The 27,852-nt window shown below is 43.2% G+C and overlaps 1 protein-coding gene across 2 annotated transcripts; it reads right to left on the bottom strand.

The window, feature by feature from the left end:
- Positions 1–74: 74 nt before the first annotated feature.
- On the bottom strand, positions 75–27,581 carry peds1a (plasmanylethanolamine desaturase 1a). 2 transcript variants are annotated; one of them, XM_086029049.1, is made up of 7 exons: positions 27,404–27,581; positions 27,070–27,308; positions 13,722–13,841; positions 13,122–13,213; positions 9,143–9,287; positions 6,294–6,506; positions 75–3,441 (listed from the first exon to the last, which is right to left on the bottom strand). In XM_086029049.1, the coding sequence occupies exons 2-7, from the start codon at positions 27,227–27,229 to the stop codon at positions 3,320–3,322; spliced, it is 852 nt and encodes a 283-aa protein (XP_085885175.1). In that variant the 5' UTR covers positions 27,230–27,308; positions 27,404–27,581; the 3' UTR covers positions 75–3,319. The 2 variants fall into 2 exon arrangements, with proteins under 2 accessions (XP_085885175.1, XP_085885174.1); XM_086029048.1 differs by having other exon boundaries at positions 27,070–27,581.
- Between the last annotated feature and the right edge of the window lie 271 nt (positions 27,582–27,852).

Raw genomic sequence — 27,852 nt, 5'->3', positions numbered from 1 at the left:
AGAATTCACATTTTTTTTCCTGCCCACAACCACGTTTTAATACTCGCATAGCTTTCCCAAAGACCACAGAGCTCTTGAACATCTGGAATAGTTTAATTCTTTTTTCAAATCAAAGAGCAGATAAAAACATTAAGGCAGACAAGCAGCGAGCGTTAAACTGCAAAATGTAAAATCAAGAGTTCAACTGTACATGGCTTGATTCGTTAATAAGAAAATAGAAAAGTATAAAGAAAAGAGCCAAACAATACGGGAATGTGTACACTTGTGCATGTGTGACAGAAATTCTGTGTGATGGGAGTAAGGGTGCTCATTGCGGATGAATAAAGTGCAGTTATCGTTGACCCTTTGAAAGCGGAGAGACACTCAACGCGTTGAAAGTGTCAAGCAGTGAGTTACTGTAGTGGAGCTTGAAGCAGCAGGTGCATGTGTTTGGAATTAAATCAGAAAAAAACGGACTTTATGGAAGGCAACGGCGTCAGACCACAAAAATTGCTGTGCCATGCAATACAAATAATGTGTGCTCCCATTTAGGTTCAATGCTTCACTGAGACACAATTGGGGGTGTTGTCTGTGTGTAGGGCATTATGCAACAGCAAATACAGGGAATAAAGTTTATTTACAAAAAGGACCAGGACTGTTTGGGACATAACATAGGACGAGAACATGTACATACAGGTGCATGTCAACAAATTTGAATTTTGGGGACATGGGCCCCAACTTTCAACAGACATAAGTTGTTACGTTTTTTTTACGGAATCAAACGGAACTTGAGGTATAACTATTTTATTGTTATACCTTATTGTTTATTTTACATTGTACTTATTGACCTTTTTTTCTTCAGAAATCAATTTCAAATATAGATAGTTAGATAAAGATAGATAGATAGATAGATAGATAGATAGATAGATAGATAGAGATAATTTCTAGTTTGAAGCTAACCCCGCCCTCATATTCACCATTTCACCATCTCAAGAAATGTCATTATTACATTAGAAAAAAATTGTACAATTTTATTGAGATGCACCTGTGTGTAAATGTTTACTAAATGATGCAACAATTTACAGGGGGGATTTGTGTTTCTTATAACAGACAATGAAAGCCATACTTGTGAGGCAAGAGGTAATGATGCTATTAAGACTTAACAATGCCAAATCAGTGACAAAGGTTGTGTTGTATGTGTGTGTGTGTGTGTGCAGGATATGTATTGGCATACTACAATATCGTCCAAAAATATACAGCAGAAACAGTATGCCCATCTTCTACTTTAAACACTTATCTCAACGATAGTTTCTTTACCGATATTGAATTAAAAGTTCTTGTTTCCATATAGAAGGCAATAAGATGCAAATTAACTTGTTTTGGAGATGAAATAGAAGAAATTCTGCCCTTATTATTATTCACGGTGTGTACACTTTTTCTCGATTCACATAAATGATTATGATATCTTAAAACTCATTTCCTGCCAGATTGGCCTCCACTCAGGTAGACACAATGTCTAATTGCTGAGTGTGAAATAAATTAGGACCACTTCCTAAATAGACAGCTCCCATTTGCAAACAACCAGAAATTAAAATGTGTTTAAATGAGTAAAGGCGAAACACCCCAAATAAACACCTTACTCCTAACAGATGCCTGGTCCTCTCTGCCAAAACATGTATCAAGACTTTCCCGGATACGGTGAAATAAATACAGTGACTTCTATTAATATTACAGGTCATTAAAGTGGAAGTCAACCCAATCACATTTTTTTCAAGAATATGTTCCCAGCAGGCCCACTAGTTGAAACACATTTAATCTTGCGTTTGTGGAATATAAATTGAGCTGCAAAATGCACTCATTTATAGCCATCTCTGGGGGCGGCCATTTTGTCTTCTGCCGACTGAAAATGACATCACAACTGCTCACAACGACCAATCACGGCTGATCCGTTTTCTGAACCCGAGCCGTGATCGGTCGTTGTGAAAAAATGTTTGCGTTGACTTCCCCTTTAAGCTCCATTCCCTCATTTTCACTTGGGAATTGTGATGACCATATTCCTATAATCACTAAATATTCACTTGAAAGACTGTGAGGACTGACTATTCTTATTATCTTAAGTGGTTACACGTGTATTATCTTATGCGTAAATACAGCAAGAGGCCAGAGCTGGGCAGTCCGTCCCTGGGCCGGACCGGTCGGACCCTTCGGCCCGGCCGCTGCTCATTTTTGGGGCGGAGGGGTGGGGGGGGGTGACACATTTTTTAAAAATGGCTGGACTAAGCATGGCCGGAAGCGGAAGTCCGGCCCACTAATCGGCCCTCATGCATGTGACGTGCTCGCGACTTGGCCAAATTTCATCTCAGCCTACTCGCTGAAAGGCTTCTTTTTAGGCTTCTTTCAAAACAAATTGTGTCCGGAAGTATATTCAAGCTGAGCGCAGCACTCAAGTATGACACTGGCACATCATGCACTTACGCCGAAGCAAAACTGCTGTGTAGTGGTTTGCTGGCATGCTTTTATTTTGAAGGCCGGGAAGTGTGAAGGAGGGGAAATGTGGAAAATAAGTTACTCGTTGAATGCTAGCAGACTTGTCGACTGTTGGACCCAAATAATTAGACAATACGACAAAACCAACCCCAGGGCTCGCAATGGAAGTAATCACGCGCAGCTGGGTAAGTACGTGAGTAAGTGGCGTGTTTGAAGCGTGTCCACAGCGGGTTTGAATAGTAAGTTAGCCAGCTAATTGTCTTTGAATAAACCTCTTCCGTTAGCATCCCTCCCGCGGGGGCATCATGCAGTTGTTTTTTTTTTTTATTCTTTTGGGGGGGCGGAGCCAACATTGTTTAAAAAGTCGCGGCCGGAGGTTACCCAGGTCAAGGGTGGAGGGTCACGGCCGGTCGAGCAAAAAAGGGTCAAGTGCCCAGCTCTGCAAGAGGCATTATTCATTCTTTGAATCAATAATACCGTACGTGTGCGTGTGCGTTAGGCAGCATGGTATATCACCCCTGGAGAGCCCAACCTCCAGATACTCCCAACCCCACGACACCAGCACACCTGATTGGTTAAACTGGCCTCGCAATACGCAAGCTGATTGGTTGTTTACCACTAACCAATGTTGCCGTTTGGAACGCTTTTTTTTTTTTTTCTTCTTCTTTCACAAAGCTTGGTAGACTACAATTTTGCATGAACAGAAATGACCAAACATTTTTTTTTGCAAATATTTTCCAACAAATGCAAGAGCACTGAAACATAAGTAGAATTGAGAGTGTGTGCTTTCCTTTTCATACGTCATGCTTGTCTACAATGTCGACGTCTTCCTTTCCGTCTGTCCATGCGTCCCTCAGCCAGTCTTCTTGGCCCAGGCCAGATCATCAGATCGAGGCTTCTGACCAGTCAGTCCCTCGATCAGATGCTCCATGTGCCTCCAGAAGCCAAGCTGGTCCAGTGGATAGTTACACCAGCCTGGGTGAACACAACGTCGCGCCAAAGGAATGTGATGAGAGTTCTCTTAAATATGGAAAAATTGGGGATAAGAACTATTTTTGACAGAGCTCATCCTCATTAGGGTCGCGTGTGAACTGGAGCCAATCCCAGCAGGCGTTGGCGATCGCAGGCCAGAAAATAGTATGCATTCGATAAGCGCACGCAAAGGGCAAAAGCGCTCCCTCGCAATGGCTCGTCTCCGACCATGCATTTTCCAACTGAATCTCCGCCTCTCTTTTACCCTCCAGACAAGCTGAGATCATCTTTCATTTCACATTGCTTCACCTCTCATTAGTGACCTTAATGTTCATCGAGTGTTATGTCCTCATCAGTTCTCGCACGCACCGCAACCTCAGTTGCTCACTCCCACCTCGCACACGCACCCAAACACACACACAGCTCCTCATTTCTCTGTCTGCATTTTGGAGACGTGTGCTCATCTCAGTAAATTACAATACCGGAGGAAATGTATTCATTTGAGTAGGAAAATATTTTTAGAAGGCCTTGTGTTCCTCCACGCATTCATTTTCTATTCCGCTTATTCTCATTTAGGTTACTTTTGAGCTAGAGCCTATCTCTGGTGAATTTGGGTGAGAGGCATGGTACACCCTGGACTGGTCGCCTGCCAATCGCAGGGACACCTCGTTATTATTTTGAGAGAGAGAGAGAGAGAGAGAGAGAGATAGAGTGAGTTTAAAAAAAACTGATAACTACGGTAATCCCCAATCTCACTGGTGTCAAACGCAAGGCCCGGGGGCCAGATCTGGCCCGCCACATCATTTTCTGTGGCCCATGAAAGCAAAATCAAACATGTCAACGTCCATGATGCTTGCGAAAATCCGTACCAAAATTTCAAATTACCATGTGTAATAAATACTAACATTGAAATATTTTCAAGCATTTTCTTGTCACGTTATTACAGTAACGTGAACAATAGTTGAACAAACTATTGTTCTTGACTTCTGATTTTCATTAATTTGTTATGTATGTCTCCTGGCTAGCCTGGGAACGTCTTGGTGCCTGGGAATGTCTGAGCTTCCCTGCTAAAGCTGTTGCCCCCGCGACCCGACCCCGGATAAGTGCGAGAAAATGGATGGATGGATTTTTTTAGCGGGGTTTGAGACAGGTCGTGGCTAGGAATCGGCACAAATACGACAAACCTATTCCCCGATTTATATCCACATCCAAAAAAAGCCTGGTGGGATTTGGAGAAAAAAAAAAAAATCTGACTTGTCGTGTTCACATTGATATGGAAAAAATAAAATAAAATCAGATACATGTCCCGTGTGGGCAAAACAAAAAAAATCGGAATTGACGCAGCCTAATAAGGGCTGTGTGTACTTTAACTATAATGCCCACAAATCGCCACCATCCGTGATGTGTTTACATCGGGTGCATGCTATGGCTACGGGGATGTGCGAGTACGGCATAAAATCGCAAGTGTGTGCGTCGTGTCCCTTCGATGACCCGCCCTCTGCTCGGAAGACCCGCAAAGCAGCCAGAAGTTGTGTTTGATTTCACTCCGCTTCTCTCCATCTCTCTTTCCACGCCCGTCTCCGCCTTTCACCAAAACACTTTTTCCCCTTCCAAATTCCCTGCTTCTCATCCTCCACTCTTCCTCCCTCTGCCTGTGAAGTCCTATTTGTTAGAACAGACAGCAGGTTAGCATTAAATATACATGGGGATTGTCAGCCAGTGGCAAACACAAAGGCAGCTCGGCGAGCCCCAGTGGAATCTGAGCCCGGGCCCAGGCTGCTGTGCCGAGGGAGACTGAGGTGGTGTTGGCAGGGTGGGGGGGAGCTGTCACTGTCCCCTGTGGGTGCTGGATGGCCACCAACCCACACAGGCGCACACACACAGGTTAGAAAGCGTGAAGAGGTCACAAAAACTAGCTTGCGCGCAGATGCTCCGGTATGCAGATGCAGGCCAGTGCGCGCATCTACAAACACACACTTTTCCCCGTGACGCCCCCCCCCCTCGGCTCGCTCACGCACATCTGGCGTCCGCAGGGGCGCCAGGGTGACGTACAAGCTCAACCCCCCTCGCGTATCCTGCCGCTTTGCCTCTCCGTCTCACCCGCATGCTCAAAGAATAGCGAATGTAGCTCCAATACAGGCCCGGCGTCTCTTAAGACTGAAACACACGCAAACTACATTTTTGTGGGGTTATTTAAAAAGCCAGCGCCATTTTGTCAGACTTTTCAAGTGAAGGCATTCTGCCGTCATGGGTTTCAATTAAGGCCGTGTAAAATGGACGCCCACCACACACACACTCACACAATCTCAAATCCGGTGCTATTCACACAGCGACCTGATCCTTTCTCCAGTTTGTACAGCAAAAATTCCAAATTATGACTCACCCACACTATTTTTTACGTGATATTTTGTATTGGGAAATTAAAGAAGACCACTTCCAATTTGGCATAGTGTTGTACTTTTGCAGAAATGAATGAAAACTGTATTTCATCCGGGATATTATATCGGGTTAAATGTACCCGATGTTAGTGATGGCGTTACTAATTTTAACATTAGTGTTTTGTATTTATGGCCTAAAGGTTTTTTTCATACAAACCTTCACTATAATGCTGATTTTACTACTGCGTTAGCTGATGTGTACAGGTACAAATTCAGATTTAACAGCAACAGAAATGTGTCCTAAACCAACGACTTCCTGTTAAAAAAAACATATAAAAAGGTGAATATTATAAATTGAGGTGAAGCTAGTATAACTTTTGCCTTAATGCTGGACTGTTATCAAATTCCTTATGAATAAAGTTTATTTTATTCCACTGCCCTTACAGTATACTGAAGCAAGTGAGGGCGCCGCCTTACCTGTAGTGATACAGTAGTACGTCTCGTGTGGCGAGACATGGTGGATGCGGTGGTGTTTCCGTGGCAACACCACATGCCAGTCCTGCAGCAGCGTGACCCAGCGCGGGAGCCCGAAGTAGGAGTGACTCCACTTGTGAATCTGATTGGTCAACGTGACGAAAACGGCCAGGGCGAAGACGTAGCAGTCCCAAGGATAGGACGCCGCTAAGGCCTCTGAAAGGTGACGTGAGAGCGATTGCGCAAAGACGAAGAGATTAGAGGACAACCTTTTTTTTTTTTTTTTTGTGTTGTGATGAGGGCCCACACAAAGGCGTCGCACTCCCACAGAGAGAATGCTGGCGGGAGCCTCGTCGAGATGAAGGGATCGAGGGAGGGGGTGAGGAATGCGGGAGACAAGAAAACGTGGCAGCAGGGGAGAGATGAGCAGAGGACAAGTGTACCACATGACACACTTGGTGCATCCGCACTGTCGATGAGGACGTACATTTAAACATTGACCACCAAGGGTGACTTAAAGTAGAAGTCAACCCAAACATTTATATTTTTTTAATAATATGTTCTATGCAGGCCCACTAGTTGAAACACAGCCTTCTGATTAATATTGTTTTTGTGGAATACGAGTTAATCAGTTAGATCCCCCCGTTCTTATGCATCTCTGGGGGCGGCCATTTTGTCACTTCTGTCGACTGAAAATGACATCACCCACCCTCAGGGCTCAGATAACGACAATCACGGCTCAGCTTCAGAAAACAGGTGAGCCGTGATTGGTCGTTATCTGAGCCCTGAGCAACTGTGATGTCATTTTCAGTTGACAAAAGTGGCAAAATGGCCGCCCCCCGAGATGGCTAAAAACGGGTGGATTTTGCTGCTTGACTCATATTTTATATGAATCATATTGCCTTGTTTCAATTAGTGGGCCTGCATACAACATATTCTTTAAAAATGTATTTAAGTTGACTTCCACTTAGTAAGAACAAAGGGAGTTGAATACACAAAAGTACAATTTGTTGCGCTTAAAATGCTTTCCTGGATAATTTAAAAAGAGTATCATTTCATACAGCTTTCATAATATTGGAGAATTTCATGGCTTCCTGATACAGGTACAGGTGCCCGTTTAATTGTGTGATGGATTTGTCTGATGTGGTAACCAGTGAGAAATTCAGTCCAGCAAGCAGAGTTGGTTCATGCGTGTTCACAAAGTGTCTTCTCTATCCAAACGTTGCCCCCGAGGGTCGGTTTTGTTTGACCACACCCACCACTTGTTGTTTGTCTGACTCCTAGCAGTCTTTCTCTCGGTCTACCTTCCACATCCACTTCATGACCCCTCCGCTCAAGTGCAGACGCGTCAGCTGGATATGTCACCTCACCTTCTCACCTGTCCCCGGTCTTTGTCTTTGCCACCGTGAGGAGTTTTGACACGATATGCTCAGATGTCACCTCGCCGCTACACGACGGTCGTACCCTCCCACTCACCCTTGTGTATCCCTGAACCCTGTGAACCGTGACCCCTTCAAGAGCAGACAGAACAGGCAGGGATGTCACCTTCCCTCGCGACCCACCGTGTAGACGCGACCTACAAGTGGGCTTCGGTTTTTCTACCTATAATCTTCTCTCCCCCCCCCCCCCCAAACTCTCGATTGTTTCCTGGACCCCCTTGAGGATGGTCGACCTTTGCAACTTTTACCTTTGGTCCTCTTAAAGCACAAGTTAGGAACATTGCGGCCCCGGTCTCCTCACAGGATTTAGTACGATCCAATTGGCCGGTCAACGGGTGCTACAAGTTGGTGACTCCATGAAAAACAACTAAATATTTGTTCGGTTTAGACAGTAAATCTTGAAAGATAGTTTTTGGAACGGACAAAACTCCCCCTGGCTTCACTCTTTGTAAAGGAAAATACACATTTGATATATTTTTCACACTTTTGCTTTGGAATCAAATGTGCAATGCTCCCAAAGTATTTGAGCCAATGAAATTAAAATATTTTAAACACATGTATTATTCTGGGATGAACATGTCGGTATCATGTCTCCGAATACATGTCTGACACTTTTAATCCGTAGCAAAGTTTGAAATGAGCACTTGAGAAATGAGCGTAAACGTGAACAACGGGCTGCACCACTGTGAAAGTGTTTACAGATGATTTAAGTCGCCGCCAATCAAAGGGACGCCTCTCATTCCCTTTAAATATGGCGCAATTTAGATGGCGACATCTCTGTGCAGAATAGAACGACGTGTCCGTTGAAGCTTGCAATGTCATACACAATCTGCATAATCACACTGTACTTGTTTAGTACTACTACTCATGAGGTTTTTAATGCCTTTGATAACCTTCCAGATGGCATTACAATACTTTCCATTAGGCCGGACTGTTGTTAACAGGCAAGGCAAGGAAGGGCAGCTTTATTTATATACTGTAGCAACATTTCATACACAAGGTAACTCAATGTGCTTAAAATGGTAACAAAATGACATCTAAAGGCAAAATACAACATTTAAAGGGGAAAGTCAACTCCAAAATATTTTTTTCCAGAATATGTTCCGTGCAGGCCCACTAGTTGAAATACAGCATTCTGATTAACTTGCACAGAGGTATTCACTTAATATTTATCAGGATGGAAACGTGCAGGGGTAATGGAACGCCACCCTGTTTCATTATGACTCTCATTTAACTAAATATGAATATAAGAAATTCCTCGAAGTACGTTTCAGTGCATTGGTACTCCCGCACATGATTTATTCTTAATTGATTGACGCTTCATTTTCTAACATTTCAATGTCCTTTTGTTGCTGTTGGGTTTCTCACTGTGTGAGCTCAGATTTTGTGTGTGTGCGCGTGTGTGCGTGTTACCTGGTGTGTAAGTGAAGAACTTGTAGGCCATGTGTGCCAGTGGTAAGATGGGGATCATACAGTTGTCTCCATTGGTTTCAATGAAGTCGTGGCGGGTGATGGCGGTGGGGTCAATGTGGTGCTCCCTGAACGGACGAATAAATGCCTGCAGACAGAAAAAAAATGTTATACTTCTCTAAAAATTGAAAGAACTTTAAATTGTTTTTAAAAGGGAAATTTTTTTTTTTTCAAGAATATATATATGAAACACGGCATTCTGATTAATATTGCGTTTGTGGAATATGAGTTTAATAGCAAAATCTACCCGTTTTTAGCCGTCTCTGGTGGCGGCCATTTTGTCGCTTCTGTCGACTGAAAATGACATCACAGATGCTCGGATAACGACCAATCATGGCTCAGTTTCAGAAAACAAGTGAGATGTGATTGGTTGTTACCTGAGCCCAGAGCAACTGTGATGTCATTTTCAGGGGACAGAAGTGACAAAATGGCCGCCCCCAGAGATGGCTAAAACAGGCAGATTAACTCTTATTACACAAATGCAATATTTATAAGAATGCCTTCTTTCAACTAGTGGGCCTGCATAGAACATATTCTTGAAAACAATATGTTTGGGTTGACTTCATCTTTAAAAACGGCAAGATGTGAAGCCGTTTTTCATTATTTTCCACAATTTCCAAGGCAATGCCGTATTAACCTGTGTCCTAATGAGAATTTAGTGGCTGTGTGCTGCAATCAATGGCACCAAAATAAATAAAGAGATCCCACTCAGGTTTATTAAAAAAAAAAAAAAAAAAGTACTCCAATTAGTAGAACCGATGTACGTTTTTTTTTCTCTCTCACATATTTAGAAAATAAAGTACAATTTGAACTACAGCACAGCAGCGCACACAAACACAAAAAGTCAGCGGTGCTCAGCAGCCGGTGCAACCCCAAAGCTCACATCCAGCATCTTAATAAACCACAGAACAGCAGTCAACTTGCACAAATGCACTCATACACATAAATGACCCTTGGACACGCCATACACATACAAAAGCGTGCACTTGCCAACACACACGCACACACACACACGCGCGCACACACACGTGTTCACATGCAGTGTGCTGAGGCATACACCTCACTGTGAGTGCGTGAGGGATGGCAAATAAAAGAATCTGCATCTCAGATGCACACAGGGGACAAAAAGCGGCTCAAACACTCACACAGAGAGTAAAGATAATTTATTTACAAGTGCGAAGAAAGCCAAACGGGAAGGTGTGCATCTTAATGATACACACAGCCGTGGAGACGTCAGCGGGAAAACTCATTATTGTCGCATGTTCGCACAATGGCGCCCGCCTATTTGCCAACTTTGTTTCTCGTCACCACTGGTATCTTGACAATTAGAAGCTCTTTCTCCTCTGGCCGCCTCCGTCCCCCCTCTCTCCCATTGCCCCCCCCCCCCCCCCCACTCACATCACCCCCCCCCCCTTCCTGCCCGCCGCAGCCCTCAGCCACATGAAAGCGGCGGAGGTCGTGCCGCGAGGGGCGGCATCCTCGCTCCCGGTTAACGGCGGGCTACCGGTCACTGCGTGTCCTCTAATCCCACACCGTTTAAAGGCCCGCCACGCACGACATCCGCTAATCACCAGCTCACATCGCCGATCGGCCCGGCAACCAGCGCCATCCCACTGCTCGCACAGACACGCCCTGCCGCCCCCTTACACCCCCTCCTCTCTCGACCTTCCTACTGTAATTTCATCGCACTTTTGGAGATTTTTTTTTTATCCTTTGCCCAAATCTTTTTTTTTTTTTTCTTTTGTGTTGCTATCACTCATTTCCCCTTGCAGCCACAAAGCCCTGACAAATTACACTCAGTTATAGTAAGCGATTGCTGACACACCTGGGGAAAAAAAGGTCAACATCATGTAATATTATGCTTATTGATAAGTTTCACATTTTAACATGATAGGTTGGACTTCTGCATTCGGCAAAACAAAGTAATTCCTTCTGCCGCAGCGCTATGCGTGTCTTCTTTTGACATCTTTTACACCCAGTGCCATTTTGTTAGCCAACTTTTTTTTTTTTTTTATTGCACTGATAATAAATGTCACCATGGAATTGGACTAAACAACATAGTCACTAACCTATGCTAACGCTGTCGTAAAGTGAAAATGATGAATTATTTAATTCGTATGAAAACACATATAAAACAAGTGAATGAAAAAAAAAACCTAAAGTACAGGGTTACATGAGCGTGCCTTCTTCTACGACGTTTGCTCACAAATGAGTTAATTGCACGCCTTTAGTATTCTCAAAAGGTAGCATGTCGGTACCGTCATAAACCATTATTTGTACATGCACAGGAAGAACGCTGAGAAGATGATGTTCTCAACACAACGTAACAATGTGTCTGAATGGCTCAGCGGGCTCTCTAAGCTAGCGCTATTAGCCTCAGGTGTTCTCTGGCCCGTTTCCCTTTCATATTCCAAACCGCTTTAAATAGGTAAACAGGACATCTTCATCCCCCTATTCCAACCACAAAGGGATGCAAAAACAACTACGGTGCAAGCCTTTTTTATCACTTTTATTTTATATTTATTTATTTATTTCACATGCAAATGCGGGACTGCTGCAGGTACTTTGGGCCCAGTGGCATTCCCGAAGCCCACAAAAGGCCTCATCAAAAATAAGCTTCACACTCACATTGCCTCGAGCGAGGAAATCTGATTAAAAACAATTCATGTTATAATAATAACTGACGTTACATCATTTAATATTTTGTTGTTTTAACACAAACCTTTTCCGACCCAAGGTCTACTTTTCAGGCAGCCAACCTCCCGAGATCGAGATCGAGCAGTTCAGTCAGCGTCGCGAACGCACAAACCTTTTCCAGCCAGTATCAACTAACCTCACATCATTTTTTTTTTCTTGTCATAATACATGAGATATCACATCGCTCTCTCTGCTCCTCTGTCACACTCACTTTAAAAAGTGTAGTTATAATAGATTGGCAGTAACTAGCATGTAGCTAGATAATTTGGGCAAAACACACCCCTCTAACTGCACAAAACACCGAAAGCTCAGTTCAGCGAGCACAAAGTATGTCGTTACGCTTTCCGATGGTTAACCTTCATTCCAACTTGGGTGACAATTGTGAATTCATTTGTTAAAAATGGGTCTGTGCACCGCAATTGACCTTTACATTATACTCCCCCTTTGTAATTCAACCGAACAATGCCTCACTCAAATTGGTTAATTCCAACTGAGATTAATTCTTTTTTTTTTTTCCAAATACGACAACCTAATCATGTTTGAATCGTTTAAAATAAAATACAGCCGATTTCAGAAAAACAGTGTCAAGTGTGCACATTGTTCTAAATGCCCAATGTCGCACCCGTGTTTTAATATACTAATCAAATCCAAACATATACAAGATTAATCATACACCGATTAATTATGACTTTGACAGAAATGATAGCTCCTTGTATAATTAGGACGCTTCAGGTCTCTGAACACACACAGTCGACAAGCGCGTAATTGTTTATGAATATTTCATAACACACGGAACCCTCATCCCATTAATCACAACAAATCTGCACGCCGCACCTGATCACATGCATTCTAATTGGCTGTAATGACAATAACCTCGACTCTAATTGGCTGTGGGGATGCAACTATGTCGGTGTTCTAATATGAGCATCAAGTGTAATGTAGTGTGCCGGGGATGGAGTGTGGTGGCATGCACGGATAAACACAAGTCGACGAGGAGACGCATGGCACACTCCTGCCATGTCACCATGACGGTCTTGATTATTTTGGTATTGAGGTGCTAACGCGCTTTATTTATTGCCAGGACGACAAACTGCACTCGGGGCCATGTATCTGCAGATAAAAAGTGAACAACTAGCAACATTTATTTATTTTTTTCCAAACGTCATCACAGAGTTGATTGACGTGTGTGTGTGTGTGTGTGGGGGGGGGGGGGTTGTGTGCTCACCTTGCCAATAAAAGGGATGTCTACAGATCCCCAAGTATCCGCCGTCCAGTGTACCATCCCCGATGCAAAGTCTGCTGTTAAGATTCCCAGCACTACAACATAAACAGAAATAGATAGATAAGAACAAATATTTGGAGTAGGGCGGCTGGTTAGCACGTCCGCCTCACAGTTCAGAGGTCGTGGGTTCGATCCCGGCTCCGGCCTGTGTGGAGTTTGCATGTTCTCCCCGTGCCTGCGTGGGTTTCCTCCGGGTACTCCGGTTTCCTCCCACATTCCAAAAACATGCATGGTAATTTGATTGGACTCTCTAAATTGCCCCTAGGTGTGATTGTGAGTGCGGATGTTTGTCTCTGTGTGCCCTGTGATTGGCTGGCAACCAATTCAGGGTGTCCCCCGCCTACTGCCCGAAAACAGCTGGGATAGGCTCCAGCACACCCCGCGACCCTTGTGAGGAGAAGCGATTTGGATAATGGATGGATGGATATATTTGGAGTAACTATGACAGTAATAGCAATAACAATAACTTAAAAAAAATAAAGGTAGCAATAATGTGCCGTGTGCTTGGAAGTGTGTTTATTATCCTACTGAGGTCCAACTCACCAATCCCGAAGATGATCTTGTAGACGCGCAGGGTGGAGAAGTGCAGCAGGAGAAAAGTGAAGTTGATGACGAAGAGGACGAGGCACCCGATCACACACACCCACTCCTGGGCCCGCTTACCTGAGGACGCACAATAAACACAATTCAAACTATTATCTGAGTAGAGACACAAGAAAGTTGAGAGTTTCACGAGCTGGAGGGTCACAGTGTGTGTGTGTGCGCGCGCGCGCCCGCGTGTGTATGCGTGTTCAGGGTTTTAATATATAATCAGTCAGATGAAGACAGGTGTACTCGGGGCTGTGGGGTCACGACCTCTCATATGTGAAACACCAACGCTGACGCAGCACTGAGCCCGCTTGGACACACGCACGCACGCACACACATGGGCCGTTTCAGGTGGGACGTCGGCCTCATCAGAGAGGTCAAGCCGTATTCATTTCAAAGACGGAACGAACCTTTCTTTTATTCCAAACTCGCTCATCAGCACTTTTAGAAGCCAGGGAAACACACTTAGTGAGAGTAAATTATTGAAAACACACACACACACAGCGCTGAGCTCTAGCGTATTAAATGTGATACGAGAAGGTTCTGGTCCTTTCCTGATTTCTTCTTTGGAGCCGTCAGATCACGTGACAGCTCACAGCCAATCATGTTTCGCAAGTGTAAACATTATACAAACAAAACAGAAATCGGTCCTCGGTTTGAAAAGTTCTGCTACACTTCCGTCTCCTCGCTCTTCTTCGTGAAAGTTTAATGTGCTCCGATCCTCCTTTATGACAGCATTAGCAGCCCATAAGATATTAATGGCAGTTTTTGAATAAGGCGCAAAGACCACCGAGTGGGCGCGCCTATAGACCAGAGCGATTATTAATATGCTCTCATAAAGGATGCAGCAAAGTGGTCATGGGAGATTTAAGAGATGTGATTATGGATATTTCACCAATTGTCTAACGTGACCCTTCACCTTCTGGAAATGGTATCAAAGTTGGAGAGAGAGCGAAGAATTGTTCGAACGGAGATTTGAGTTGAGCTCTCCATGGCTTTAACTTCAATCGGCGAAGATCGGTAGTCGGGGGGGGGGGGGTAAAGGGGGGAAAGTGGTCTTGCACATTGAAAGGCAACGGAGCTAGTTTGTGCTTGTGTGTTTCAAAAAGTAATAAATTGTGAACGGACACATATTCCGGCCTTTGCGAATAATTTGGATCGGTTGCGGCAGCGCAGCAAAATAGTGGTTAGCACCTTTTCGAAGGTTCAGGGTTCAAATCGCAATGTTCTCCCGTGCCTATGTGGGTTTTCTTGGGGCACTTTAGCATTCAGCTACGTTTCATAAACACTCAAAAACAGTATCATTTGCATTTATTCAGGTTATTTTTCAGGGTGTTCTACTTTTCTAGTAGTTCTTTCAAAGACACTGGTTAATTTGCACACACCCATTGGTTAATGATATATTTTTTCTCATACTCATTGTTTTTTTTCTATGAGGATTATCACTATAAAGTGCATTTCAACGTTCTATACTTCAAACAATTACATTATATGATTTGGGCTGACATCTGAAGTGAACAAAATGCATCAGGACATCTATAGAAAACAATTCAATGTCGCGTGTATGTTGGCACCCGCTTTTTAATGTGCGTTTACCGCTAGCGAAAGGACTCAAATGGAACATCATGTCAAATCTGGGCCTGTTTGATTGAACGCAAAGCTGATACACATGCAGGAAGCCAAGCCTGCTGCATGAATGGAAACATTTTGTTGGACCTTCAGACGTCTAATGGATGAGCATTTATTTACTCTGCCTGTCACGACAGTACATCACTGGCATAGACAGATACAAAAATATATATTTCTACTTAACTCATTCATTTCCAGACCTTTTGACTTTTTGGGGTCTTTTACCTGAACATTTGAAATTTAAAAAAAAAAAAATAGGAATACATTCCTGGGATTGAATGGCTGGACTGTGAAAAGACAAATTTGTCAATGGCAGTGAATGAGTTAAGTCATTTTCAGACAAATCAGGTACAATTGGATCATTTCCCACAGCACCACGATGACCTCTCACAGTACGCACACACAGTAAGCCACAGTGAGTTTAAAGTGGAAATCAACCCAAACACATGTTTTTCAACAATATGTTCCCAGCAGGCCCACTAGTCTAATCACAGCATTCGGATTAATATTGCGTTTGTGGAATAGGAGTTAAGCAGCAAAATCCAACCCTTTATAGCCATCTCAGGGGACGGCCATTTTGTCACTTCTGTCGACTGAAAATGACATCACAAATGCTCAGGGCTCAGATAACGACCATTCACGGTTCAGCTTCAGAAAACAGGTCAGCCATGATTGGTCGTTACCCGAGCCCGGAGCAACTGTGATGTCATTTTTAGTCGACATAAGTAACAAAATGGCCGCCCCCAGAGATGGCTAAAAACGGGTGGATTAACGTTTATTCCACAAACGCAATATTTATCAGAACGTCTTGTTTCAACTAGTGGGCTTGCATGGAACACATTCTTGACAAAAATATGCTTTGGTCGACTTTCCTCTTTAAGCGACAATATAACTATAGTAAAATGACCTCATAATTACAATATCGCAGAAAAGATTAGTAGATTCTTTTACAAATTCACATCATCATCTTTAGCACCGGCCTGTAAAGCAGTAGAGCAGCCATGACACCTGCCATGTTGTGCTAGCACTTTTACTGGAATTTTGGTGTAGTGTGGCATGTTTGCGTTACCGCGGTGATTCAAAAGTCGATAATACAACTGCAGAGGGAGCCCTGGAGCATCCATCCATCCATTATCAAAACCGCTTCAATACATTTAAGGTGATTTTATCCACCTATGTCTATCCATACCGAGTGAGGCTAGTAGAGCAGGTAGCAGCTCCGATGCTTCATTGGACATGGGTGCGCGCGCGCGCACGCGCACACTTGATGGGAACAGCACAACAAAATTCACCGTTCAAATGGAGTGTCATTTCGCACACAATGACACTCCATCCGACAGATTCCCTAACTCGCTCTCACATCACTTTAGCACACACTCATGTCTTGTGACATAAACGCACATTCAAACACTCCATCAGGGAAGCACACGCACACGCATGCACACAGTGTAGGGTCGCGGAGCAGAGGGGCGGCTGTAAGGTGATGTGCGTCAGTCCTTGGATCCTCTGGCTCCCTGGTGAGGGGAAGGAAACTAGGACAGGCCTCCACTGAGGGTGTACACACACACACACACGCACGCACACGCACGCACACATAAGCTCATGTCCCTCAGGCCGTGGCTTTGCTGGGTATCACGCACAGCTACGGACAGGCACACAAAAGCAGCACATGTGAAAAAAAAATAATACAAATGCTTCGAGAGACAAGATATACAATATCTCAAATTATCACACACGCAACGTCAATTACAGCTGGCGCGTCAAGAGCAAAATTCGATTTTAAAATTAATTAGAAATTAGTTGCACACAACCTCACCTAAAGTTGGCACAAAAAGAGTAAAATTAGAGCCCCCCCCCCCCACGCGAACACAGCCGCCTTCATTAATATTGTTCTGACAACAACCCTCCGCGGTAACCCCTCCGCCATCGCTCACCCTGCAGCACCCCCTGCTTGAGAGCGCGCGCGCGTGGGCGTGCGTGGCAATTTAACCTGGGCGGAGCCACGGCAGGGGAACGAGGGGCGCTAATAGGCTGAAATTAATCAACGCGCCTGATTTGCTGTCTGGGGAATGAGTGGCGGCCAGCAGGCAGCCAACACATACTGAATACTAATGCAGGGAACACACTTGAATACACAACATAGTTTGACACGATCGTATGGAGAGAATGAGACCAAAGAAGAAGAGGCTGGCGTTAATTTGAAGAAGAGGTGAAGTCTGGGCCGAATAGAAGTCATCACATTAAGAATTGTGTAAAATCACCTTTTTTTTTTCTTTTTTTTTTTAGCCTTTGGTGGAGCTCTGTGCAACACAGGCTCCCTGAAGTAATGTACTTTAGTTTTTTTTTTTTTTTTTTTTTAATGAGACCACAATGACTAACATATGTTGTGTTAAGAAACAAATGTCCAATCAGGAGCTCGTTCAGACACACAAGCGCTGCTTTATTAGCTTTAATGTGATGTATTTCTCGCTTCAGAATTTAATAATGTCCAACAACGAGTGAAGTCATTAAAATGTGCTTCTTCTATAAAAGTCAGACCAACGGCCATAACATGAAGTAGAGTAGGAGGTGGGGTTTTTTTTTTTGGGGGGGGGGGGCAATACCACCCCGGATCCAGCAGATGGCACAGCAGTGAAAGAAGCTTGTTGCTGCTGAATAAAAAGTTGAGTAGTGAGTCTAGTGCAGTCCTAAAATGGTGGGGCGGGGCCCCAGGGGGGGCCCGTGGTGCGATGTCAGGGTCGTGTGTGACCCCGGGGAAGTTTTTTTGTTTTGTTTTTTTGCCATGTTAGGACACTGCAATTGCACATCCATTACAGTAGGTGGCGTTCTCATTTATTTATTTTTTTTTAATTCTGGCAAACTGATGCATTTCAAATATTTTAAATATTATAAACACATGTATCTATCTTTATTGATGATTACATTAATTGAGTTAATCGACATAACTTCACGTAACTCAACAGCATTTGCACTGTCTGAGAAGATTTGTCGCTATCTCCCTGCATGAAGTTGCTTGGTGAAATGCTAATTTGATAAGATATTCCTTTATTTGTATTAATAACGCAATTCATGAAGGAAAGTTCTCAGGAAGTTACAATGTGTTTTGATTAACCCCAAAATTAATAATAATCGGAATCAGCTTGTTTACATTCGCCTGGACAATACAAACGGAATCAATGCGACTTTACGCGACTTTTCCTTGAAATGCAGCATATGAATTCAAGGTCAAGGGTGAACCGGCGCCTATCGCAGCTGACATTGAGGCGAGAGGTGGGGTCGTTGATAGCTAATCACTACTCCCCCCCCCCCCCATCTGCTCAATACTGCGAAAATCTTCACAAGTGACGCAGAGACAATTAATCAATTTGTTACATGCAGCTTGCCTCGACCATTGCAACGTGTTGCTTTTCTGTTCTTCCCCTGTCTAACATTAAAAAGCTTGCAGTTCTTTACAAAATGTTGGCCACCTTGCATTGGCCCCCGGTTCACCTGAGATATGATTTGAAGGCATTTTTACTTACTCGTAAAATACCACATGGCTTAGCGCCTTCCTACCTTGCTGACTGAGCACTACCCGATTTTCCATCTAAAGCCCTTACGCTCACAACATACTCGTCTTTTGGTGACACACGGGACTGCGAGCTGATCAGATACCAGGAAGAGCATTCCCCAGTAGAAAAGCATCAATAGAGCCCAGTAGGTACCGTGCAGCGGGAAGGGACATACAGTAAGTAACCTCTCATTATCAACTCGTCCGGGAAAAAAAAAAAAAAAAAAAAAAAAAAAAAAAAATCAACATTCATAGAGGTGCGGAGAGTGAGGATGCACACCACAAAAGGACAACAAAACACGACACAGAAGGCTGCGCTACTGTTTTTATCCCCCGTCTCTTTTTGTGCGTCCCTGGTTTGTTCTCAGTAGACCGTCTTCAGATGGGACGTGGAGCGAGGATTGGGGGGGGGGGTTGTTGTGGGTGGTAAAAGTGGGTCACATGCTTGGAGAGAATGAAAGAGGCATAGGGAGATGGGGGAGACAGACAGTATCAGGGTGAGAGGGGTGAGGGGGGGGGGGCTAGATGCACAGAGGATTGGGGGGGGGTGTTAAATTCCCTTGTTCAGGAGGAGTGGATCAGTCACAGGCCTCATTCCTTTCATGTGATCTCTGCGGACCCCAGAACTTGGGACACACATACACGCACACACTTATTGGCGCGCACACAAAACCAACACGAATTCAAAGTACACACAGAAGAGAAGAAGAAACAATACACACACACACACACACACACGCGTGCGCGCGTTTGTGCCAGACAAACTTAATAAATCTATTACCCTATAGATTCAACAGCAACAAAGAGAGGAATGCGGCAAATGAGATTCACCAACACACACACACACACACACACTTTTTAAACCACATGAGAGTGAGCGTAAGTAGGCCCTGCTCCAGCCTCTCGCCCCTGTGGAGAAACACACACACGCGCGCACGCGCACGCACGCACACACGCAAAAAAGGACGGACGAATCCAATCGCGTGAATGTGTGTTGGACGGCATCCTGTCATCCCCGGGGGGCTTGGAGCTACCACCATATTCATCTGTGGCCCTCATCATAATAATTGCATACACACACACACACACACAGTCAAGGTCAACAGCAGAATGGTAGCTCGAAGGCTCGCCTGAAGCCAACGTGTGCGGTATCGGATGTTTCGCACCGCCGTGTCATTCCCAGAAAGGCTTGCCTCTCAAAAGCATCATTTGCATCCCTACCAAACGTTCGCCTTATTGAAACCCGGTTTTACTTCCAAAATAAAAACAGTCATTGTTTTCCAACTTGCCGCCGGGGGGATTACAATTGCAAAAGATGTAATGCAATAACTGTGCCAGTTAATGCCAGTGATGCTTTTAGGAGGGGTTTCCTGTGCGATAGTCACGATAATTCCGATGGCTGCGCTCACCGTGACAACAAACACAGACGCAGACGTACTTACTGCGTATTACTTAAATGAATCAAAATAACTCTATTTAAAGTAATTAGCATAAATGAGTACCGGTATACAAAGAAAAATAGTGTCTCTCTTTCTGTTTTAACTCATTCGCTGCCATTGACGAATTTACTTGTCTTTTCACAGTCCTGCCATTCAAACCCAGGGACTTTATATTTTTTTCAATTTTTTTCAAACGTTAGGGTAAAACAGGGTCTGAACATGTCTGACTGTGAATGAGCTAAGAAATGCAATCAATACAATGTGAAACATCGTAAAATAACGATTATGGAGATTGTTTTTTGTCGTTGCTGACACTTTTGGATAATTAAAGACAATTCCTTTATTTTATTTTTTTTTTACACAAAAGTGTAAAGGTGAGTAAACAACTGTTAATATGAAATATGAAAAGACTAGCTTCAATGGTGACTGAAAGGATCTGTAGTAAGTGTATACAATTTCCAATCAAATTTTGGCAAACGTAATGCTACATGCACACAGGTGCGCACAGAGTCACTTTCATATGTGCTCCTAGATCGGATAAGTATCGGATGTTTTGCAATGCTACGTCAGTCTGAACGGACAGGTCGCATGTATCGGACCTCTACGTCTTCAAAAGCCAAATACGCGCTCCGCGCAGGCAATGAAGAGTACTGTCCATAATCGTCCGTGAATCTTCATTGGGTTTTGAGTAACAGTGGTGACTTTACGTTTGACTTTAATTAAATCCCACTTGAAACATGAAGCAGGAAGTGGACATTTACGTTGACAGTAGTAATTGAGCCAAGCAGACGGCTCATTTTAAGAAATGAAAATGGTTGATTATATAAAAAAATTAAAAAAAACAATTGTTCATTGTTATTGTCATATTTTTACTGTTTAACAAAAGCCTTGCTTCGGGTCCCTGGGATTAATCTGCAAAAAAAACATTTGCTCTACGAAATTAGAAAGTTGCTCCTAGAACAAAGTCAATGTTGTTGTTATCAATGATTCACAAAATAGCTCTGTAAGAAAAACAAAACAAAAACCAAATCACGCCTTGTTCACTGTATGTCTTTTCCGGGTATTAATGCAGTCTTCTGATTGGCTAAAATGGACGTCGGATGACGGAGGTTAGAGCACCACCTGTTGCCTTCACGCTTGCATTTTTTTTTTTTTTTTTGGTCCATATGGACTGACATCTTTATGCGATTTACAAACGTCCAACAACACACATGGCTATTGTGCGGCTTGAGGGCACAATGAAGCGCCCGAGGAGGAGGGGGCGGGACGAGCGCGACTCTTCAGCCCCTCAGGAGGATGCGGGGTGGGGCTGTATGAGGGGAAGGAGCAAAGCGGCAGAGACAAACGGAGACGTCTCCAGCTGTTTGTCCATCCAGGCTGTGCCGTAATGAGGCCGCGTTTGGCTCGATGGAGCGTCTCGGCCGCCTCATCTAACTTGTCCAAAGTCTAACAAGGCAAACTGCTATTTAGATTTACCTCCCGCCAGTGCCGAGACGGAGCCAAACATCTGAGCGCATAACAGTGTGGCGCTGACTTAAATGGACTCTTTGGCATTTGAAATTGGGCCTGTTTAGTTGTCTTTAACAGACACTTGTCAGCATGTGGGAAGCATTTTTACTTTTAAGTTTGCCTTAAAATGTCCTGGTGGCATTGTTAGCGTGGACGAGCGCGTCCTCTGCCTTTGGCCTGCTGGGCCCTTTGGCAGCAAGCACCAAAACAAATAAGTCTTTTGGACTCTACCTGCTCCAAACATGAACATTTACACGCAGTGACTGCAGCTTACAACACTGTTCATTTCATACAAAACATGCAACATTTGACATGTATTGTTTTTGTCTTTTCAAGTGCTGAGAACAATTTTCCAAACATTACATATAGAATAGAACAACGGTGTGCCCAATTTTTTTTTTTCTGGGGCCACATATGGAAAAATCTGAAGGATGCAAGAGCCACTAATCTATTAATCAAGCTAAAATCAATCCACCAATCAATTATATATCATTTAGGGCTGATTATTTTAATTAATCGATTAATCTGTCAATTATACTGGTCAACAGTGCAATCCCTAAATTTATTTTTCACGATTTAAAAAAATGCCTTACTTTTTTTTTTCTAGCACATCAGATTTTGGAGATATTTTCTTTTGACACATGAACAAAATTCCACCTGTTGCTGAAAAATGCACAAATTAATTAATTAAATCAATTATGATTCAATTACGGGTATGGTGAATAATATTTGTCAGAAAATCGGAAAAATTGTTGATTTCTGTTTTCCAAAATAAAAGCTGGTGTTTGAAAAAATGCCTTATTTTGAAAAAAAAAAACACAAACATAATCAGTCTGCTTTAATGGAGGACTACAGAAATCTGACGATATTTACTGTTGAGTGGCTGAAATTCCAAGGATTTGGACAATTTCAAATTTAATCAGGTCAATAAAAGCATTTTTACATTCATGTTCTCACACTAGTAATAGTCGTAGTCAAGGGGTGTCACAATCCCATCCTCTTTTGACACTTGCACTTTTCACACTTCCTTTAATAGTCTTGCAGGGAGTGTAATTTTCCGTCCATTACGTAATCTTATTTTAAGAATTCATATTGTGTGGCAGATTAACAATGTCATAGATTAAATGAACTTGATTATACTTCACTTCAATATGTTCCTGATCACATACAAACCATCGCCAGTCACCATTTTAATGGAGAGTATTTGTTGTGTCAGGAAGCCATCCACATGTTCGCCTGGTCGGGATTATTTTTAACGTTTGGGCTCAGTGTGCTAACCAAAGCGGCCGCTAAGTGAGAGGGGATAAAATGCCGGGACCCCAAATGCATGCGTGATCCTCTTAGGCATCAAAATGCCCAGCGCCAGAGCAAACATGCTGCTTTTAGGACAATCACATTCAAGTTACGACGGCGCCATTAAAACAGCATTAACAATTTACTGTGTAACAGTTTGTGCAAGCATTAAACACAACTTGGCATGGGTGATAAAGATAGCAAAATTGTTTTTGCTATTTCTGACAATGTAAAAAAAACAAAAAAACATTTTATTGCTATTCATTTAATTTTTTAGCAATAAAAACAAACGGCAGTGCTGATAACCAAGCTTTGTGTGATTGAATATTTAGGAGCTCTCACAGTGTTATCAAGCACAAATTTACACATCAGTCCCAGTTTAGTTGTAAACGTTCACATCATGATAAGCGAGGGTCCGCTCCGTGATGTGATGTCGCCGAAGTGTGAGGTGGTCACCTTCCTCATGAGTCACACCCACAGACAGATAAAACGTTTTCTAGTTTATTGGGTTTGGTTTTGCATGAAATGATGGCGTTGGTGGACTGTACATTTATTCATTGCGCTAACAAGAGGAGCTATGAGGCGGAGCTGCTTGCACCTTTGGCTGCCGCCAAAATGAGTCATTTACAGGACTCATTCCTCGATATTTGACTTGCCCCCCAAAAATGTCTCCGTTTGACTTATAAAAATAGTAACCATCATTATTTAGATTGAGATTAAAATCACAATTATTAAAATTCACTGATTTCAAAACTTAGCATTTATTCAACTACTAAAACTGAACTAATCAAAACTATCAACATGGCTTGCCGATTCATCCGTGCAAGTTGAACATTTCATCTTGAACGCTATTCTTTTTTGTCAAGCACAAAATGACGAGCCGCAAGCCTCTTTTTATTTTGCTACATCAACACCTTTGATCCCTGGTATCTTTGCACACATCGAATCCTTGAATAAGCATTAATTACCTTTATCTCTTTGTAATGTTTATTTCATCTTATGTTATTTTCACAAGTCTTGGGATTTATTGAGCTAACCTGGGATCTCGGGAATCGTATTTCATGCCATGTCACGTGGAAATGTGTATTGGTAACTTGGTACGCCAACAAGAAAGTCCTTGGATCTTTGTATTCTTGAATCTTGAGGAAAGGAAAATTCCTTGAATCCTTGAAAACTCAAATTTGAATATAACTTGAAAGGACAATGAGAAAAGACATGAGTAAGAAAGTAAAATAACAATATACTAAAATAATAGCAATGGAAAAAAAAAAAAATGGCCGTTCCTGCTGTGCACACTTTGGCCTCTTAGGGGCAGTGTGGTGCCGTGCATGGATGGGGTACACGCTCCGAACTAGAACAGGAGAAAGTTGTGATTGAACTGAATTAATAACTAATTTTTCACAGATTGGGATGAATTTGTGCCTTTCAGTAGCGTTATCTCACCCGTGTGTTTCCACAGCATTTGTGTGAATATTCGTTATTTGAAGGAATATCACTGCCGAAGTTGATGCTAATTTCCTGTGAGCATTTGAATGGGATCCTCCATTGACTTAAGCATTAGTGCTCGCGGTGTGTTAAAAATAAAGCATGTTTTGTATTCAGATATACAGTGCGTGTAGTTCTTTTTGTTGCATGCTCAGTTCCAAAGCTAACTCGCTCGCTCAGGGACGGCGGAATCACATACGCTGCATGCAAGCAACACGGTATGATGCTGTTCACGCAAACTTTACGTTTTTTTTTTCATTCAGGGCACTTTCAAAACACACGTGAATCGTTTTTCTTTGATTATAACACTTTCAAGATCGGGAGAAGCCAAAATCAAAATCACAATTAACTTTTGATCGATTGTCCAGCACTAGTCTATACAATATTTTCCGAGAAGCTTTGTAGCTTGTCAATCAATATGCAATTTGGCTCATTTCAGTCTCATAAATTGTAAGTTATTTTTGTGATCAATCATTATGCGCTTGTGTCTGCACTAATGCACGTTGATCGGTATAAACTGTAATCATGTGCAGGGCAGATCAGGAAGTCATGATTGGAAGTAGTAGCGACGATCCAATTCTCTTAATGGGGAAGGTGAGCGGAATGAGCAGCTGAAGAGTTTGATTTGGTGAGCGACGTCTCAGCGACAGATGTTCAATGGCATTGAGTCTTAAAAGGTCACAAGTGAGCCATCACATCAGACGATCATTTTGAGTTCAGTGAGGTCAAGTGAAGGCCATCCAAGTGCTGGGAGGGGAGGGGGAAAGCTTTGGTGATCTTTGTGCCCTAACAGAACCAGAACATGATGTGGTTATCAAGCGTGCTTTACTTTTCTATATGATGGAGTTGAGATGAGGAAAGAGTCTGTAAAAGGCTGAAAATTACCAAAGGTTTACGAAGTTTAAACTGTAACGTGTACGACAAGAAACACGTCGCAACCAATGTTTGGCCACTTTCGTGTTTACCGCACAAACAATTATTGTTGTAAATATTGGACTTTAATGGAGCTAGAATGGGATGCTGCCCATAGTTTGGGTTCGCTTTGAATGGAAAAAGGACAAATGTCAAGTTTTATATGATTACTACGAAGCGGAGCTGGAGACGGGAACACGGGAACACGGGAACGTGTCCGTGACGACAAGCTGGCGGACGCCTGCTGCTAGAGGTCATAATTCATAACAATTCGCCTTTCGTGTTTTCTAAGTAAAACTCTGAACTCGCGCTGAACAACCTTGAGCCTAGTTAAAGTGCATCCCATCACTACTTTATAGAAGCAAAGAGTCTTCCAATAAATTGTCGCGACCGGTTCAATTTTTCTCAATGCATGTTAAAGCTTATCCAGCTAATTTAGCTTAGCATAGCTTGCTTGAGTGTGAGTATAAAATGATATGATTATTATGGGAAATGTGACCGAAGATTAAATAAAGCACAGGCGAGCATGATACTGCAGGTAGGGCTGGATCTTTAATTTATTTTGTTATATGTCCTCCACGTCTACTGCGGGCCATCGGAACATTCTAAACACTCGCAAGAGATAGAACTAGGGCTGACATCAGAAAAAACATGCAATACGGATGTTGACTATAGAGATATCAATATTAATGCAAAATTTAACATAAAGAAATAACATTTTTATTATCTAACAAAAGAAGTACTTATTTCATGCGGTAAAATGAGCAAGATCAATGTGTTCTAAGCTAATTAATTGAAATTAACAGAGATCAAACTACTATTGGGTGGCGATGCACATTTGAGTTTGCATCTGACTGGTCATATTCAGATAATAGCAGACAATTCCACAGGGAAATGGTTGCTTGTAGGGCTGGGCGATAGGGCTGAAAAGTATATCAAGAAATAAGTATTTCATATCGGTCATATCAATATATATAGATTTTTTTGTTTTGTTTTTTGTTAGTTTTTTTGTTTTAATATTGAACCCGAGGAAAAACGGTTGAATTTATGTAATTTTAACATTAAGACTTACTCAAAGAAACTATGAAAAAGGCAAATAAAGCAGTCAATATAACGATGAAATAAACTCAACACAGCGGTAACAGTAGCGGGCAGATGTCAACTAGTTCACAGTTTCACCTCACTAGTATGTTGTCCAATACAAGTACGCCAAAGTTTCCCTACGAGTGTGTACTGTATGTATCATAGAGTAGTTTAAAAAAGACAGTCGTTCTGCTAGTGTACTAAATTGCTTTGCTGATGAGAAAAATAAACGTACAGGTACATGGCCCTTAAACGCGCACAAACGACTCTCCAGTCTCTAGACCATGACCATGATGCTCGGTGCTGGTGCAATAGAGTGAGGCCTCTGCCCATACATAAGCAGTGATGACAACAGCATACAGCTATAGACAGACAACGATTGACTCGACTCGTCGGTGCTCACCGGGGGAATAGAGCCGAGCCAGCTGCCGAGCTCCGGCGTGCTGCGGTCCCCAGCGGGGCGCCGCGCTGCGTGCGGCCGCCCCGTGCTCGTTGCCGTTCGGATCTTCCTCTGCCATGGACCGGTGCCTGATGTCGCGCTCGGAGAGCAGCGACGCCGCCATAGTAACAAACGTGGCCGCCTCCCTCCCGCTGTCGCCTTTCAGCTAGCGCACGCCATCGTGGGAGTGGGTCAGTTGCGGGCTGTGTGGGATTTTGGACGAGTTTGTGGCGGACGTACGGCTCGCGGCTGCCAGGCGGCGGCGGTGGCGGTGGCGGCGGCGGCGGCGAACGCTCACTCGGTCCACCACCAGCGTTTGGCGTTTGTCAAGCTGCTGCGTGGAGCGCTGTCACGCGTGGGAGCGGCTCGCACGCGTGCCTAGAAGCCGTTTAGTCCTCCACACATCAAAGCGTGACTTTAAAGGCTTCCATTTTAATACCAAAAGCGTCTACTTCCTGTTCAACGGTCCTAGCAGCACTGGCGGAGCTAGGATTTTTTTCCTTTCGGATGTAGGTGGGGGGGGGGGGTGATATATGTCCGCACAGCAAAAAGAAAAAAAATATATACAAACGGAAAAAAATCTTTCAAAACACTGATAAAAAAAAATAATTAGATGTTCTGTACGGGAGACGGGGAGAAATGTGAGGAAAAAAATCTGGGAAAAAAAAATAATCGGAAAATACCCAAAAGTCTATTATCTAGTCACCTGGGGGGGGGTCCAAGCATATACTTTTTTTTTTTTTTTAG

Source organism: Filicampus tigris, chromosome 4 (genome assembly GCF_054856515.1).
Source record: "Filicampus tigris isolate MCC_2025a chromosome 4, RoL_Ftig_1.0, whole genome shotgun sequence".
Taxonomy (NCBI): domain Eukaryota; kingdom Metazoa; phylum Chordata; class Actinopteri; order Syngnathiformes; family Syngnathidae; genus Filicampus; species Filicampus tigris.
Note: the sequence above shows the minus strand (reverse complement) of the source record. Positions and strands in the feature narration are given on the sequence as shown.

What these genes read in the sequence shown, in the direction of transcription:
- peds1a (XM_086029048.1), bottom strand. Translation starts at nt 27,229, where the DNA reads ATGGCGGCGTCGCTGCTCTCCGAGCGCGACATCAGGCACCGGTCCATG. An exon ending in ACATCCCTTTTATTGGCAAG is followed by an intron (nt 9,288 to 13,121) that starts GTGAGCACACAA and finishes TTCTGTCTGCAG; the next exon opens with GCATTTATTCGTCCGTTCAG. An exon ending in GTACTACTGTATCACTACAG is followed by an intron (nt 3,442 to 6,293) that starts GTAAGGCGGCGC and finishes GTGTTCACCCAG; the next exon opens with GCTGGTGTAACTATCCACTG.